General features: G+C 36.3%; 1 protein-coding gene across 1 annotated transcript in view; it reads left to right on the plus strand.

The window, feature by feature from the left end:
• The window catches only part of NIBAN1 (niban apoptosis regulator 1), a 210,474-nt gene that overhangs the window by 71,364 nt on the left and 121,666 nt on the right, over nucleotides 1-17,444 (plus strand). Inside the window, exons 2-3 of the mRNA XM_051998784.1 lie at nucleotides 13,443-13,573; nucleotides 15,682-15,813. Of these exons, the coding sequence (XP_051854744.1) occupies nucleotides 13,443-13,573; nucleotides 15,682-15,813 (263 nt within the window). The remainder of the gene's footprint in view (nucleotides 1-13,442; nucleotides 13,574-15,681; nucleotides 15,814-17,444) is intronic.

Here is a 17,444-nt window from a genome sequence, read left to right on the forward strand (position 1 = left end):
TTCTCAAGATTTGTTTTGTTTCTTGGGGCCACTTTTGCTGTGGGTTCCCAGCCTAGGCAATTGCTGCTTAGATGGTAACTATCCCCATGGGACACAATTTTATAATGAAACAGTCAAAATATCCAGGAGAAGTAAACAGTAAAGAAACAAGATTATGAAATAATAATGACAAGTTATATCCCAGTGACCTCAATAAAAACAAGCTCTATTTTGTTTGGGGGCAGTGAGCTTAACCTATTATTTGACTGGCTTTCCAAAAGCATTAGCATGCACGTTATGAAACAAATTACAGTACAAGAAAGTCTTAGCACCTTGCTCAGTCTCATAAAACAGCCTCTGCAATTTAATTTTGCAGAGCTTCACAATCATTTGTGTTGTTTTGCTCCCAATAACTCTTGAAGTTGGTTCATGTTTTTCCCCTTCTATAAGAAATGAAAATGGGGCCACGAAAGGTTAAATCTTTGCATTCCTTTCTCTCCGGGGTCACAGAACAGAGCACAATGGGGACAAAGCTAAGATTAGAACCTACAACTTTAAATCAGCTGCATTAGGGATGATGTCATACCAGAGGAGTCCAGCTACACTTTGTTTTGGAGACTTGAAGGAAGCCAATGAAACGGAGGGTGATTAACCATGTTTTAAAACATCCTGGAAATGCTGGATACCTAGGAGGATAAAAAGGATATCCAAGAATGAGAAAATATACAAATCTGTCATGTTCTCTAGACTTTGGATCACTCTTATCTTAATTCCCAAATACTTCCCACATTTTCAGACTGGCAAAAAGAAGAGGAGGGTGGATTTTGATAAACAATTTTCCAAGCAATTTTCCATCTATTTTTATAAACTAGCAGTATGAAAAATCCTCGACTTGGCCTTTGAGCCTGATCTTGTTATGTTTGAAGGGTTAGACTTTGAGGGAATAGAATTTAAAATTAAATAAAAGCATTAAGAATGAGAGCCAGAGGACTCCCTCCTTTCCCGAAGACAGTGTCACAGCTTTCTTTGGTATAATAATTAACACTTATGTAGTACTTTACACATACTGTCTCATTTGAGAGTCAGACAAGCCTATGAAGTAAGTAGTACAGGTATTACTATTTTGTAATTGGTGAAACAGAGTGGAAAAGATTTAATGTCACAATTTGTAAATTTCAGAAGTGACATTTGAAAATAGATCTTTCTGGCTGGACTTCAGGTCCTGCTCTCTATCCACTATATTAAGACTGCTGCTTCTTATCCCCCAACCCCATTTTAATAGTATTTTATTTTTCCAATTACATGCAAAAATAATTTTCAATATTCATTTTTGTAAGATTCTAAGTTCCAATTTTTTTTCTCTCTCCCTCTTAAACTTTCCCTCTCCCTAAGACAGCAAGAAATCTTATATGGATCATATATATGCAAAATTTTAACATATTTCCATAATAGTCATGTTGAGAAAGACAAATAAGAACAAAAGGGAAAAACTATGGGAAAGAAAAAAACAACAAAAAAAAACTCCTCAAAATAGTATTCTTCAAACTGCATTCAGTCTTCATAGTTCTTTCCTGTGGATAGCTTTTTCCACCCCAAGTCTATGGAATTGTTTTGGATAATTGTATCGCTGAGAAGAACTAAATCTATCATAGTGGATCATCACATAATCTTGTTATACCAGAACTTCTTAAATTTTTTTCCATTCATGACTCTGGCTATAGGGATATAAAATAGGCATACAAATCAAACATTTGCTGATAATCATAACTTCACAACCCTCATATTCAGTTTTGTGACCCCCATATGGAGTTGTGACCCACAGTTTTAGAAGGAAACTTGTTTCCATTAATTTTAATGCATCAAGTATCCATGCTTTCATCCATATGGCAGCTCAGTAGAACGGCAAAGATCACTACCACCTTCTAGAGTTGCTGTGGGGAAGGCATTCTTACTCTATCTCTCCCTCCTTCCTTTTCTCTCTCTCTCTCTCTCTCTCTCTCTCTCTCTCTCTCTCTCTCTCTCTCTCTCTCTCTCTGTCTCTCTCTCTCTCTCTGTCTCTCGCTCTGTCTCTCTCCTGATAGTCATTGAAGTTAGTGAGATAGCAAGCTTTGAGCAGTCAGGAACACAGCTAGAACATCGCTGGACTTTGATTCTAAGCCTGTCCAATGTAGCTGGACCTGTCAGTTTGTGCTGGCTTTGGGAATCTAGGGTTCCCGGAAATGGCATGGTGAGACATTTGAAGTTAATCAGAAGATATTTTTTATTAGACAGATTGTGCCTTAATCTTAAATAGAAGTGGTTCCTAGTATTTAAAATAAGGCCAAAAACATCTCATCTCTTGTTTTAAGGATGAGCTTGTCTTTTTTTTTTTTTTTTTGGTGAAAGATAGCTATTAAAGGGGATTTTTGTAGCTTTAGCTGAAATTATTCTGAAGAGTGATGTAAGCCCCAATGGAAGGGAAATCTCCATCTGTGTTGAACTTACTTATGTTTTCAGAGTCAGAATGTTAACTTTGCCTCTTCTTGTTTCTTTGTCCTTGAATAGCTTCCTAATCAAATTAGTCAGATTTGATATGTTCTCATTGTTTTGGGGGGAGAAAAAATGTGAGAGTATCTAGTTTTAAAACACACATCATTTTTCAGTGCTTGCGTTTCAGTCTTTTCAAACAAGCCAAGTATGGACTTGGCTCTGACTGGGGCAAACAGTGGAGGGGTGTGCAGGGAAGGGGCTGGGAAAGAGGAATTAAATTCTACTAAATTTGGAAAAGAATGAAGAAATGTTATAGATCCTAAAAATTCATTTCAATAAAAATTCATTAAAGATTTGTGCAAAACCAAATGGCTTAGACTGGTTATTTTCTTTGATCCAGAAATAAAAGGGAATTTAGGAATCATTTGATCCAATCTTTTCATTATAGATGTGAGGAAACTGGAGACTAGATAGATTTAGTGACTTGCCCGAAGTTACAATAAGAAGCAAAGCCATTATTCAAAGTCATTGTTCTTTTCATCATGTGAGTTTCTAATGGGTTACCTTCTTGAATCTGGCATAAAAGAATCCTCACTTTTATTGATTTTAATGTCTTATTTTGTTGGAATCCTAGTGTTAACTTGAAACAAGGTGATAATTCAAGGGAGAAGTTAGAATCCTAATGTTAACTCAATGGAATTGATACAATGCTTGTGTTCACACCTTTAGAGAGCTCATATAAGCAAGAAGTATTTAAGTACTCATTGGAGTTCCCAAGTATGGGAGATTTCAGAGTTTAGTATGAGTTATGCAAATTCCCACCTCCCTTGAAGCTCTTAGGGCCAGAGAGCACTCTGGGAGAAACCCATAATCCCACTCTCTCAAAGGAGATCATATATAAAAAGCAGACAGAGGTTCTCTCGGGGAGTTCAGCTGAATTTAGATTGAGAGGGGAGCATCAAGTGAGTTCAGCCAGAAGCCCTCTCTCAGAGGCAAGAAAGATTCATTACAACTTTTACCTTGGTACTGGTTGGAGGCAGAAGAAAGCAGAGGCAAAGGACAAAGCTGCAAGAGCTCTTAGAACCAAGAAGAGAGAGAGGGGCCTCTAAGAAAGCTAACCGGTTATATTGAAGGACACAATAAAAGATCTGAACTTTTAGCACCTGGCTGCATTTGGGTGATTATTACTTTTAACTGAAACTAAGGCTGCCTCCAGAAAACCTCCCCAAGAAACCTGCTTTCTCCCAGAGAGAACCCTTATTATTTTAAAGAAAAGAACACCACATTATTTATTTGGTTTCAGTCCAGGCTATATAAATTGGGTACCTGCTACATACTTGGTATGAGCCTGGAATGAAGAGGACCTGATTTCAAATTCAATCTCAGATACTTCCTAACTCTGTGTGACCCAGGACAAGTCATTTAACCCTGTTTACCTCAGTTTTCCCATCTGTAAAATGAACTGGAGAAGAAAATGGCAAACCATTCCATTATTTTTGCTAAGAAAACTCCCAATGAGGTCATGAAGAATAAGATCGAGTACTCAATTAAACAACAACCCATACAACTAATACTATATTCTTGAAATGCATGTAAACATGAATATCAGAGCCATTATAATCATGGAATTGTTGGAATGGGTTATATAGAATGAAGAAAACCTCTTGTGAGGGGAACAGTACAGAACTGGCTCTACAGAAAATGTTGCAGTATAGGCTCTTCTTGGTCTCCCTATATTCTGGGTTATGTCCCCTCCCTTTGCTTATTGTCTTTCCCTGAATACTTCGTTTAATCTCCTCATTACTAAAGGTCTTTTCCCACCTGAAGGCCTTTGATTAGGGCACTGTGTGATTAGAAATCGTATTGTTCAAGACTTCTAGGTCTTGATTTTAAGGTCCTTATCATCTTTGTTTGAGGGGGAGTTTATTGTGCTAATTAGTGGAAGCTCTGACAAAGGTATAGAAGTTTTGCTTTTTCTCAAAATGATTTTTGCTTTTCACTTTGGTTCAATATAAGTTACACAGAGGAAAGAGAGAATATTGAAAGACCATTTTTGTCTTTTTCTTCTTTTTATGCTGACTGACTGAGAATATTTGATTCCATTTTGTAAGCCTATCTTTTGGATGGCAGAAGGGAAGTTGAAGAATATAGGTGAAAATCTTTATTTGGTGGGCAAATGGTCTCCTACTTTTAATAACTAAATTTTATAGCATTTCAAGCACTTCCTCGGTATGCTGACATAATGTGTTAGGGTTGGCCAGGCATTTAAAATGTTTGTTGCCTCCTTGACTTGGACCTTTATTTGACATCATGCAAAATTTCCTTTGTTCTACTTGGAATTTTGTTCTGTTGTAGATAATATTTCCTTGTCTATACTATATATTTGTTGCCCAATTGACACAACATGAATGGCCATTGAATAATGATTAATGATTGATTCACACCAATTCATAATTTTGATTTTGAAAGGGGCCACTGGGAGAAACTTGATATGTCCAGGTGGATGTTCTGTTTTGGGGCTCATGAAGTTTATTTAGACTATGAGGGAATATCTTCAGGAAACATCAATATATGCACAAAAGTTCCAGGTCAGGATGATGGTTTGATATATCACTGTTAATGAATAGTTGACCTCTACCATTGGATAATAAGTCAACAAACATTCATTAAACCCCTTCTATGTGCTAGGAGCTGTGCTAAGTACTGGGGATATAAATACAAGGTGGTGGTTGTTGCTGTTTTTTGAAGGCAAGTCCTTGCCTTTGAGGAATTTAAAATCAAATTGAGGAAACAACACATAAAAGGAAGATGAAAAGCAAAGGTGAGGGAGGCTGGAGAAGAGGGCAATATGGAGAAATTCAAAGAATTCCAAAACCAGTACAGTTTATGGGAAATGGGGAGGAGATTGTGCTGAGCTCCTTTGTTAGGAGCCCTGGAGCCCCTAGACCTTTCTTCAGCCAGAGGGATACTGATGAGATGTAAATATCAGATTGATCCAATGTTGTAGAATGGTGAAGTTTCCTAGTAATTAGAAGTGATTGACCCTATGCAAGCAAAGAATAAATAGATTTATTTAGCTTAGAAAAATACAACTGTTAATAACAGAACAAGGATATATGTTGACAATTTGGGGTTGGGGTTGGTTAAATGGATCACCAAGAACTTTTCTAGGCTCCCATTTTCTTCATGGGGACCAGGTTGGGAGGTGGTAAAAATACCTGCATGTATATATGAGAGTTTACAGGGATGGAGAGCTAGGCTACCAAATACCATGTCATGCATGAAACAGAGAAACCTTCCTGTTCTAGCTTCCTCCATATGAGGGGACTGCCATTCGTCAATATTCCCAGGTCTCAGTGACTTGCAATTCTGTCTCTGTTCTGTAAGCTGGGAAGTCTTCCTTGCTAATTTAACTATTCCATCTCATTGGTTTCTTCCCTTGCAAGATGTATATGCCTGATTATTGCCTACCATAGACAATGAGCTTTGCAATTTCTCAAAGACAGTTCAGCTCTCTGTCTTGGAAAAGCCCTATAGATTATCCATCTAAATTACGGTTATTATTTCTTCAGTAGGACAACATTAAAACTACCCCAAAAAACTAGTCTTCTCCAAAGACGGGAACTCTCTCTAATTAAATTGAGTATTTCCTGCCCACCTACCTCTGTACAAATAGATGTCTGTTGTTAAAACTCAAATTCTGTCTACTCCAGTAGACCCTTCTCAGTCCCTACAACAACTTCCAATACTTTCTCTGTTCAAAGTATCTTTCATTCTTTTTTGTATACAATGTGTCACAAAAGTGTTAGTGCAGTTCTTTTATAGCTCAAAATGAAGACTTTTGGGACTTATTGGGACCTGATTATCCTTACCTAGTGTTTACATTCCCATTTCTCCCATTTAGGCTGCCAAAAAAACTCTTTGAGAGGACATGGAGTATATGTTTTGCTTTTAAGTCAATCAATCAGTTGAATAGATATCCCTAGCCTTAGTACAGTGCCTAGAACATTTTAATTGCTTAATAAATGCTGATTGGCTTGACTTGTTGAATAAATGCTAAAAAAGTTAACATGAAGTTCTTTGTAAATCTAGTTAAATTGTCAAAGAAATATTAGCTGTTATTGTTCTTTTTGAATATAAAAAAGATGCATCTAAGGTCTCCCCTTTAGAAGGGGACAGAAAAGAACTTTTTTTCTCAATTCTTTAAAAAAATTTTCCCCACTTTAATAGTATTTAGTTTTTTTCCAATTACATGTAAAGGGAATTTTCAACATTCACTTTTTTTCCTCAATAGTATTTTATTTTTCCAAATATATGTAAAGATAGTTTTCAACATTGATTTTTATAAGATTTTGTGTTCTAAAATTTTTCCCTCCCTTACCTCTCCCCTCCCTAAGACAGAAAGCAATATGATATAGGTTTTACATATAAACATATCTTTTTTTTGGTCATGTTGTTCAAGAAAAATCAGACCAAACAGGAAAAAGCCATGAGAAAGAAAAAGCAAACAGTGAAAATACTGTATCCACATTAAATCTCCATACTTCTCTCTTTGGGATGCAGATGGCATTTTTCAATTCAAGTCTAATGGAATTGTCTTGGATCACCACCTTACTGAGAACTAATGATCACATAATAATGTGATAATATAATCTTGCTTTTATTCAAATTCACTTTTGTAAAATTTTGAGTTTCATTTTTTTTCTTCCTTTATTCCTTCCCTTCCCATTGGAAGGAACTCTTTTTACTTTTTCTTTGTATCCTTAGTGCTCAGAAGGAAAGGAAACAAGCATTATTAAGCATATGTACCAGGCATTGTGCTCGCTACTTTATAAATGTTTTTCATTTGATCCTTACAACCTTGGGAAGTAGGGGCTACTATTATTCCCATTTTATAGATGAGTAAACTAAGACAGGCAGAGGTTAGGTGACTTGCCCAGACACATTAGCTAGTTAGTGTCTGAGCCTGAATTAGAGTTGAGGTGTTTCTGAATTCAGGTTCAGTATTCTATCCATTGTACCATTTAGTTGGCTCTAAGATAGCAAGCAGCACCTGATACTTGAGAAATGTTCAATGAATTAATATTAGTTGATTGACTTAGAAGATGTGGATTTAAATGTGGCTCTTCTACTTTCTATATGACCTTATTCAAGTAGCTTTCCAATTCAGATCCTCAGTGTCTTTATCAGTGAAATTAAGGGGTTTGAATAAATTATTTTAGATAAAGTACTCTCAATCCTATTAGTGAAAAGGAATCGGGGATGATACCCACTCTACGTGGAGTAGGTAAATTACAGTTATAGTTCTCCTCCTTTACCTAAACTGAGTTAATGCAATTTTAACTTTTTAACCAGCCTTTTAACAGGCTAATTGGTGATGATCTCCCTCCCAAAAAATCTGGCCAATTTTTTTTTTGGTCCTTCCTCAAAAATTTCACACTTATATAAAGATTATAGCTTAGATCAAGCTAGAACAATGATGTCTCTAAGTAAACAAAGTTTTCTGGGTCCCAGTTTCCTCTGTTCTAGCCTGAAAGTACTGCTTTTTCTTGCTTTGATCTGAAAATCCAAAATGGAGCTGTTCTTTGCCTTCATTGAAATCTCTATGAACTAGTTTCTCCATTTTCTCTTTTCCCAGTAAATCTTTCTGTCTAGCCTTAGCCAGATCATATAACCTGACAAATAATTCTATCCTAGTACTAGGTACAGCACATCTGAAACTCATTACCTTATGATTATTCCTGCCCTGGGAAGAAAGGAAAGGAAGGAAATAAATATTTATATGTATTAAGTGCTAGGCACTTTGCTAAGTGCTTTACAAATATTATCTCATCTGATCCTTACAAAACAGTCTGGGAAATGCCAGATACTATTATTAAATTCATTTTGTAATTGAGGAAACTGAGGCAAACAGAAGTAATGTGACACTCAAGTAGTGTTTCTGAGGTTATAGTTGAACTCAGTCCTAAATCTGAAAGACAGCTAGGTAGCACAGTGGATAGAGTGCTGAATCTGAAATAAGGAAGATTCATTTTCCTGAGTTCAAATGGTAGCCTAAGACACTTTCTACCTGTGTGACCCTGAGCAAGTCATTGAATTCTGTTTGTCTCCGTTTCCTCATCTGTAAAATGGACTGGAGAAGGAAATAGCAAATTACTCTGGTGTTTTTGCCAAGAAAACCTCAAATGGGATCACAGAGAGTCAGACATTACTGGGGGAAAAAAATGATTTAATGACTTTCTGACTCTAGGCCCAGTGTTTAGAATACCACTTAGCTTCAGAGGTAGGTTTATTCCCAGATTTCCATACATTGGGGAAATTCCCTTCCCCTGAATCAAACCTCTACGGCTGGAAGACTCCCCAGAGATCATATAGTCCAAACTTCCTCATTTTACAGATGAAGAAACTGAGGCCCAGAGAAATTATGAAAGTTATCCAAGTCACATAAGTAGTAAGCATCAGAGCAGGTTTGAGTTTCATTGAGTTCCAGGACTCTTTTACCTTTCCACCTGTGATTCCTTGCCTCCTTGTAAAACCTTTTTCATTCATGTATTGTAGCCAATTGTTGGGCTAATCACATTATGCAATTCTGACCTCCTACTTATTGTTTGGTGAGGTGATGGTTACTCCATGCAGTAATCCTGTTTCTGGATTCTTTTGTCACGTGGATGGAAAAAACCAGAACAATTAAACCAACAGCCCCACCTCCCCTTAGTCAACCATTCCTGACTAAGTATAATAGGTACAGGAAATCAAGTTCCTCATCAGAATTCTAGTCTCTACAAAACAGAATAGTCTTTCATCCTAAATGTTTGCAAACATCTTAGAAGCCACATCAAACACCTGCAGGCTTCTCTTGGGGTAGACAAAACAGTTGCCTGGACCTCAGAAGGCACAAACAGTGCAAATCTTGGTACTCGTTTCTCTATTTCTGAAGTGTGATTCATTCTCATTCTTGGGCGTGCTCCAGGAAGATTCTTATTCTCATTTTCTTTCAGGAGAATCACTCAAATGGTGAGAGAATGTTATTGCCTCTGCACAATCTAAAAGCCAATAAAAAACACTGGCCAATTAAATGATGATAAAGCTGTTGAGTCTGTAAAAAGTATTATGCAAATACTGACTAATAGCAATACTGTAAATCTGCAGAGCAAATAAAAGCTGGGTCGAGCAAAATTATAGGAGCTTTTATTTGGATTTCTAGGGAACCTATTATTAGTGGATCTTAATATGCCTTATAAGTAATCATTATTAACCCCTATCACAAATAGGAGAAGTAAATAGCATTTTGTTGAGGGAATAAGCCAGAATCCTCTTCTCTCTCATAAATAGCCCAAGGCCTAATTGCCCATGTGCAAATTAAGAATTACTTATATTGGGGATATTTATGGACTAAGAACTCTCTTTCACTGGGGGTTTTGCAAGTCCCCAAAGCTGACTCATAAATTTAAGTCTTGTGATTCTTATTATGTTATCTGCTAGCCTGGAGAGTTGTTCAATTTACTCTGTCTTTGTACAGTATTAGAACACGGTGTTTGTTTCGGGAACTCCAACAGGATCTCACTGGCATGTTAAACTCCATCCCTTTGTCCCCTGACTGCTGTGTGTAATCTGGAAACAAAAGGTCTGTTGGCACAGTAGGTTTGGTTTGAGCCTCTTCAAAGATTAGGCTGATGAAATCAAGTTCTCATGAAAGAAAGTATCTTTAAAAAAAATTATATTACAAAGAATTTCAAGGCAGCAACCGCTTCACCATCCCCTTATGCACAGTCTCATTAGTTTTCTAACCCCACTGTTCAGGGAGAGGGTCTTATTTACTTGTTTGCACACCCAAGAGCTTGAGCTGAGATAATAATAACTACATTTACATATCATTTTAAAGTTTGCAAAGTACTTCTTTTGTATACTAGTTTTCTTCTGAGTATTATGATAATGACTGTGAGATAGATGCTATGGGGATTATAATTCCCATTTCATAGATGAGGGAATTGATGCCCAGAGAAGGAAAGCGGTTTATGGGAGTTCACACAGATATTTTATGACAAAGCTTGAGCTTTCAGGCTTCCTGACTCTCTATTCAAAGCTTTATATTTTTGCATAGTGCCTGTTATGCTTGAAATGTGAAGGAATAAGTACCATAGGATTAAAATAATAATACATTTATAAGGCACTTCATAATGTCCAAAGAGTTTTCCTGTACTTTATATAATTTAATTTTTATGACATCTATATAAAGTCAGTAACTTGATTTTTAAATGCCTATTTTATGGGCTAGGAAACTGGTTGGTTGTTGTCATCCTTCGTTTCAAAGACAATCAAAATGACATCACTATGTTAGAGTTGGGTTACAGTGTGACCTGTGGCTGATCAGTCAGAGCTTGGAATGCTCTGCCACAGTTTGGACGTGTCCCTTTGAACATTTGGGGTGGCTTCTGTAGCTTTGCACATCTCACGCTTTTTCTGAGCTAATTCTGCTTTGCTCATAGAGCCCAGCACCTCTGAGGAGGGCACCCCATGCTGGGTGGTCCTGTGCCAGTGTCTCTCATGTCATACGGTCCTAAAGTTCTTAAGAGAGACTGGAAGACTGTCCTTGTGTGGCTTTTTCTGACTACCTTGTGAGCTATGTGAGTTCCTTATAAAATAATCAGTTGGCCTTCCAACTGAACTTGAAAGGATTCATAATCTGGCCCAGTTCATCCAGACAAGAAAATGTAAACTCCTTGAGGGTAGAAGCTAAATCACTTTTCTTTTTTTATCCCAGGTACCTAGCTATTTCCTGATACACAGAACCAAACATTTAATAATTGCTTGCAATTGGTAATAAGGGCCAAAAGGGGAGAGACAAATTTAGGTCTTTTCTGACTCCAAGTCCAATGTTTTCCTCTGAATCTTCTCCTTCTCCCCCATCATTATGAAATATATAACTTCACCATAACTTCAATAATAGCAACTCATTTTCTGTTGCTTTAGAGTGCTAAAAGCAATCCTGTGACTTAGAGAATTATTATTGCTAATATGGATGCAATTCTCTGCATATATCATCTCATTTGATCTTGACAACAATGGTATGAGATGGGTTCTATTTTACAGATGAGAAAATTAAGTTTCAGATTGGTTAAATGACTTGTCCAAAGTCATAATGATAGTAGATGTTAAGTCAGGATTCAAACTATGTCTTTTCACTCTATCACCCACATTGATAAGTGAATAAATGAAAAAAAATTTTTTTTTAGCATTTACTATGTGTAAGTCATTGTATCAAACTCTGAGGAAACAAATGGTTCTCGAAGCACTCATATTCTAATAGGGAAAGACATATATAGAGGAGGTTTTATACAGCATCATCCAAATGCCTCATGTTCCTTAGTGTGCAATAGCAAAGCAGATGGAAATGCATATTTTAAAATATTTCCACCAATAAAACCATATCCATTTTTGATATTAAACCATTTCATAGTGCCAAGGATTTTGGTGATGAGACTTTCCTTTCCATGTCTTCAGCACTTGAAGCAGTTAATTTCCAGGTCTCATGTTTGCAAAGGCTGATTTCTCAGATCACAACTTGGGGGGTGGGTAGGGAAGATAGACTGTCTGGAAGCAGGGCCCAGTGATCAAGGTAAGAGAGGTTCACTGCTCTTCTTGGGGTACTTGGACATTCCTGCTTGTTAATGGAAATTGGTCAGTGTTTTGTTTTTGGTCAAGTCACAAGACTTGAGGTCATTCTGCCTCAGTCATTAGTTTGGTGACCTTGGGTAAGACATATAACTTCTCAGCCTCAGTTTCTTCATCTGTAATAAGGAGTTAATGATAGCACATATTTCACAGAGTTGTTGTAAGGATCAAATGAGAGAATATATATTATACGATATATTTGTTATATGTGTCTATATTATTTATATAATGTATATATAGATTTATAAATTTTAAAGCAATATATGAATGCTGGGTATTATTGTTAGATCCATAACTTACTATACTGGTAATATTATAATTTTATCTTACTTTTCCTAAACTTAAAAAATGATAATCAATGATTGAATTCCTTAAATATTTTTTCTCTCTAGGTGGTTAAAATAGGTCACCAGGCAAACTTTGATTAATAGAAAGTTGTTTTATATGTGTTTCTTCTTAGATTAAAAAGGGTAACTAAGTGGTAGCATGGGACCTGTAGTCAGGAAAACTTATCTCCATGAGTTCGAATCCCAACCTCAGATACTTTCTAGCTGTGTGACTCTGGGCAAGTCACTTATTCCTTTTTGCCTCAGTTTCTTCATCTGTAAAACGAAGTAGAGAAAGAAATGGCAAAAACCACTCCAGGATCTTTGCCAAGAAAACCCCAAAGGGGATCCTGAAAAATTAGGCACGACTGAAAAATGACTGAACAACTGAACTTTGAAGGGAAAGACCTCATGTCCCACCATAGTTAGTTCTGTGCTAAACTTATAATAGGTGCTGAATAAATGATTGTTAATTGATTGGTGAATGATTTAAAAAATATATCCAAGGATTAGCTAGATGGTGCAGGGGATAGAGCCCTGAAGTCAGGAAGACCTGAGTTCAAATCAGGTCTCAGAAACTTAACACTTCCTGGATGTGTGACCCTGGACAAGTCACTTAACCTAATTGTCTCAGCAAAATACACACACACACACACACACACACACACACACACACACACACTCACATATATATATATATATATATTATATATATATATATATATATATATATATATCCAGACTTCCATCTGTAGTCAGATCAACTTAGAAAATGTCATTGGGCAGGTACTTTTTAAGTTCTTCCTGGCTAAGTCTAGGAAGAAACTTCACATCTTACCTTTTAACTTCAGGTGCATCTGACAGGTAGCTGGGAAGGAAGAAGGGAGGGTTACTTTATAATTTATTACTTGACCTATATGACCTTGTCTATGCTAGAAGCCCTGGATGATGTTATAAGGATTATAATTTTTCTTTTTACCTCTCCCCCCACCTCAGGCAAAACTGAAGCCGCTATCAAAAACTTCAGTCCCCATTATCGTCGCCAATATTCTGTGGCCTTCTACAATGATGTCTGGAGTGAAGTTGAACAACATAAAGACCTGAGATCCCAGTTCTTAAAAACCAAGGTAATCTAAATCTTGGGAAAATGTTCATAGAATGCTATTTCTAGGAATAGTTCCTTGGCCTTCCCTTTCATACATCTACATTTGCCACTAGGGAAACTTTCATGTCTCCCTCTGTCTCTGAAATAACCAATAACTTGAATAACAGATAAAATAAGGATTTGTCCTAAAATTGTTTAGAATCCAGGAAGACAGCAACATAATCTGTCTGGAAGCCAGAGCATATGATTTCCTGCTGACAGAGTTACCCATATAAAAAGAAAAATGGCACTCTTCCATTTTCATTACACACATATATATATTTTTCATTTTGATGGTTTGATATCAGGAAATTTGCATTGCTATGTAGAACGTTAGTAAAAATGTCAAGGTTTCAGTGCCTCAAAACTATTAGGATTTTCATTTTGGTGATAGATTCCCCTGGGTTTCTATTCCAATGCCTTGAATACAAATAGACTATATGCCCCTTTTCCCTTTTTCATTTATATTCATAACCCATGACCGTAAACGCTTATTGAGTCTTGTTTTGATGTAGAATTTCAGCTAGGCTGACATCCCTGGAGACTGATTGATGTCCCTATAGAGTTATAAGTTCAGCTTCTGCCTTAGACATGAGGGCTTTTTCCTCCAAAGGAGAATGAAGGAGCACTTCCTTTGGCCCTTTCATGAATCCAAATAGGATATTGTTTAATTTGTAGTTAACAAATAATAGTTGGTAAGGTAACAAGAGCCTTTAAACATTAAAATTAGGGAAGGGGAGAGGATTTTCTCCCCAAGTGATCATTAAAATAGGATTACATGCCAGTTATTTAGGATGGTTTAGATAAAAATTCAACTTGGAGGTAAAGGGATAGATTGGATAACTTGTGGTTCATTGGAGAGAATGCTGGGTTTAGTCCAAGAATCTAGATCTGATTCCCCCACTCTGCTCCTTCTCATCAGTCAGATTTGTTGAAGTCACTTCATTTCTTTGTGCTTCAGTTTCCTTGATTGTTAAATGAGGGAGTTGAATTACATGACCTCTGGACCAGCTTTCAATTCTAACTCTATGATCTTGTGATATAAGATTTTTAAAAAACTCTGCAACATAATATGTAAAAAGCAGTAGACCCACAATTTTGTGTAAGATAATGCAATAGAAAAAAAAAAGTGAAGGGGTAGTAATTCTCTTGAGTTTTTATGGACAAGGCATATTGTGTATGGTTAAACAAAAAGGAGAATCAACTGAAAATCTGTCTGTTTACTCAGTTGATGTGATTTCTTAATCTAATATAGGGCAGAGAAAAAATAAATGAGCATGGTAGAGGGGAAGAGAGAGGGAGAGAGACAGAGAGAAAGAGAACATGAGAACAAGATAATTTCTTTTAAGATCCCTGTTAAATGTGAGTCCAGGCTTAATTTGAAAAGAGTTTAGTCCTTGCTTCACAAGAATTAATTATAACTTTCTAGTAATCAAAGAGTTGCAAATTAAGTCAATTTCAAGGTACTACTTCACCCCCATTTAAATTGGCAAAATACTGCCTGTTACTTGTGAAGAAACAGTTATAAACATTCATTGCTATTGGAATTGCAAAGTTAAAAAATCTTTTGGGAGAGCTATCCATCAACAAGCATTTATTAAGTACTTACTATGTGCAAAACATTTTGCTAGGTGCTGGGGATACAAATACAAAAAATGAAACTATGCTTACTGGCAATTGAGTGGTATGCAATAAAAGTCAACACCTCTCCTCTCTTTCTTCCTCCCTCCCCCCCCCCCCTCGCCCCAGCCACATCTTTCCATCCAGTAATTCCATTGTTTTTAAAAGATATTTTGGAAAATTATAAAAAGTAAAAAGGGGAGATATCTATTCATGATTTTCATAGCAACATTTTTTATAATTGCAAAAAATTGGAAACAATAGTGAATAAGATCGAATAAACAAATAAAGAATCCAGATGGAGATTTAGAGAGGGTGACTCAAAAGCTATCATTTCAGTTTATGCATTGAAATTCTTTTATTAAAAAATGTAAATAGCTGCAAAGTATGTCTCCTTATCTACACTGATTAATAATATAAAGCTTATGATAAATCAGCAAAGAAGAGCTAATTGTATTAATTTTCTTTTAGCCACCCTTGGATATGGAAACAGTCTTGTATGAAGGAGAACTATCCCATTTTGCAGATGACCTAAAGAAATGGAAAGACAGATACATTGTGGTTAAAAATGACTTCGCCCTGCAAATCTATGAAAACAAAGAGGTAAAACTTTCTACAACTAGTTTTTAAAGTCTTCTTGGACAGTGGTTGGGTGAGTTGGGGTGCCCATTTTTTCCTGATTTATTTAATGAAGTCTACCTTTCCTGGATAAATCTTGTACTGTGCCCCATAGATCAATTAATTAAAGCCCTGTTGGGAAAGGGGAATTGAATTCCAAAACTCAATTCCTTCCATTAAGATTTGTAAATGAAAGGAGTATTGTAGCCAATTCCCTTTCCATAGAGATAGTCTTTAAGAAACCTGGTTTCAATGTTTTAGCAATAGATCTGGCTACTCATAAGTAAGGGAAGTAACTTCCACCTGCCTCCATTGGCTGCTGTAATGGAAAAGACGAAAGTAAAATATAAACATTTGGGAGAAGGGAATAGTATTAATGAGTGTACCCAAATCTGGAACACAGTAGCCACTTAAGTGCCAGATTCTCTCACGTGTCTTCCTTGAACCTCCTTAGAATCTCTCCTCCAGCCTTAGCTTTATATCTCTTCTTTCTTTCTGCCTTAGGATTTCTGCTTCTATATAATCAGATATCTAATGCAATGAGAAATCAAGGGGACTGATAGAGTGAAAATAAAGCACTGAAATAAGAGTGAGAGGACCTATTTTCAAATCCTGACTCTGCTATTTACTAGCTGTTTGATTTTAGATACGTGACTTAACCTTTCTTAGCTTGTTTCCTCATTTGTAAAATGTGTGCATGTACATGTGTGCGTGTGTGTATATGTCTGTTAAGGGATTCTTAATCTTTTTTGTTTCATTGACCCTTTTGACAGTGTCTGGTGAAGCCTATGAATCCTTTTTCAGAATTGTGGTTTTAAATACATAAAATAAAATACACAAGTTTACAAGGGAAGCTGATTGTATTAAAATGCAGTTATCAAAATATTTTTAAAAACAAGTTCACAGATCCAAGGTTAAGCACTCTTAGACTAGAAGATCTTTAATGTCCCCAGTACTTTTGAAACCCTCTGATATGGTATATTTGTGTTTGAATTAAGTCAAGTTTCCTAGAAACTGAAAAACCAATTATTTTTTTCTTTCCTGTTCTTCTTTCCTTCCCTTCTCCCTCCTTCCCTTATAGATTTTTTTCACTTAGAATTGTCTTACAGTCTCCTTTTTATATTTATAACATATATTCGTGGTGAGAGTAAATGTACATTTTTCATTATTCCAATTTTATGAATAAGGAAATGAAAGCACAGAGAAAATAATAGCTTATCCCAATTCATACAAAAGTAAGATCAGATCTATATTTCAAGTCTCAGTTCAAAATAGGAAATAACCTCTAAGCAGACCAGGCAAGTACCCATCACGCCAAGCCAGTAGGCACTGTGAGTTCAGAGTTGATGGGACAATGGGATTCTGCATTTATAATCTCTATTTCCCAACCCTATCGGAGAATGGAAATCAAGCTCACAGTTCAACCAGTAAATTCCCAAATGACTTCTGGTGTAGAGCTGTGCCTAGTCAAGACTCATTACACTAGATTCTGTCTCTGCCCATCTGTCCAAGTCATTTACGACTTGATTCAACACATGACTGACTCTCTGAAGCAAATTAACAGCAAGGGCATACTGCAAAACTCAGGCACCATCTGCTCCACACAGTTTAGTTGT

Source organism: Antechinus flavipes, chromosome 4 (assembly GCF_016432865.1).
Source record: "Antechinus flavipes isolate AdamAnt ecotype Samford, QLD, Australia chromosome 4, AdamAnt_v2, whole genome shotgun sequence".
Taxonomy (NCBI): domain Eukaryota; kingdom Metazoa; phylum Chordata; class Mammalia; order Dasyuromorphia; family Dasyuridae; genus Antechinus; species Antechinus flavipes.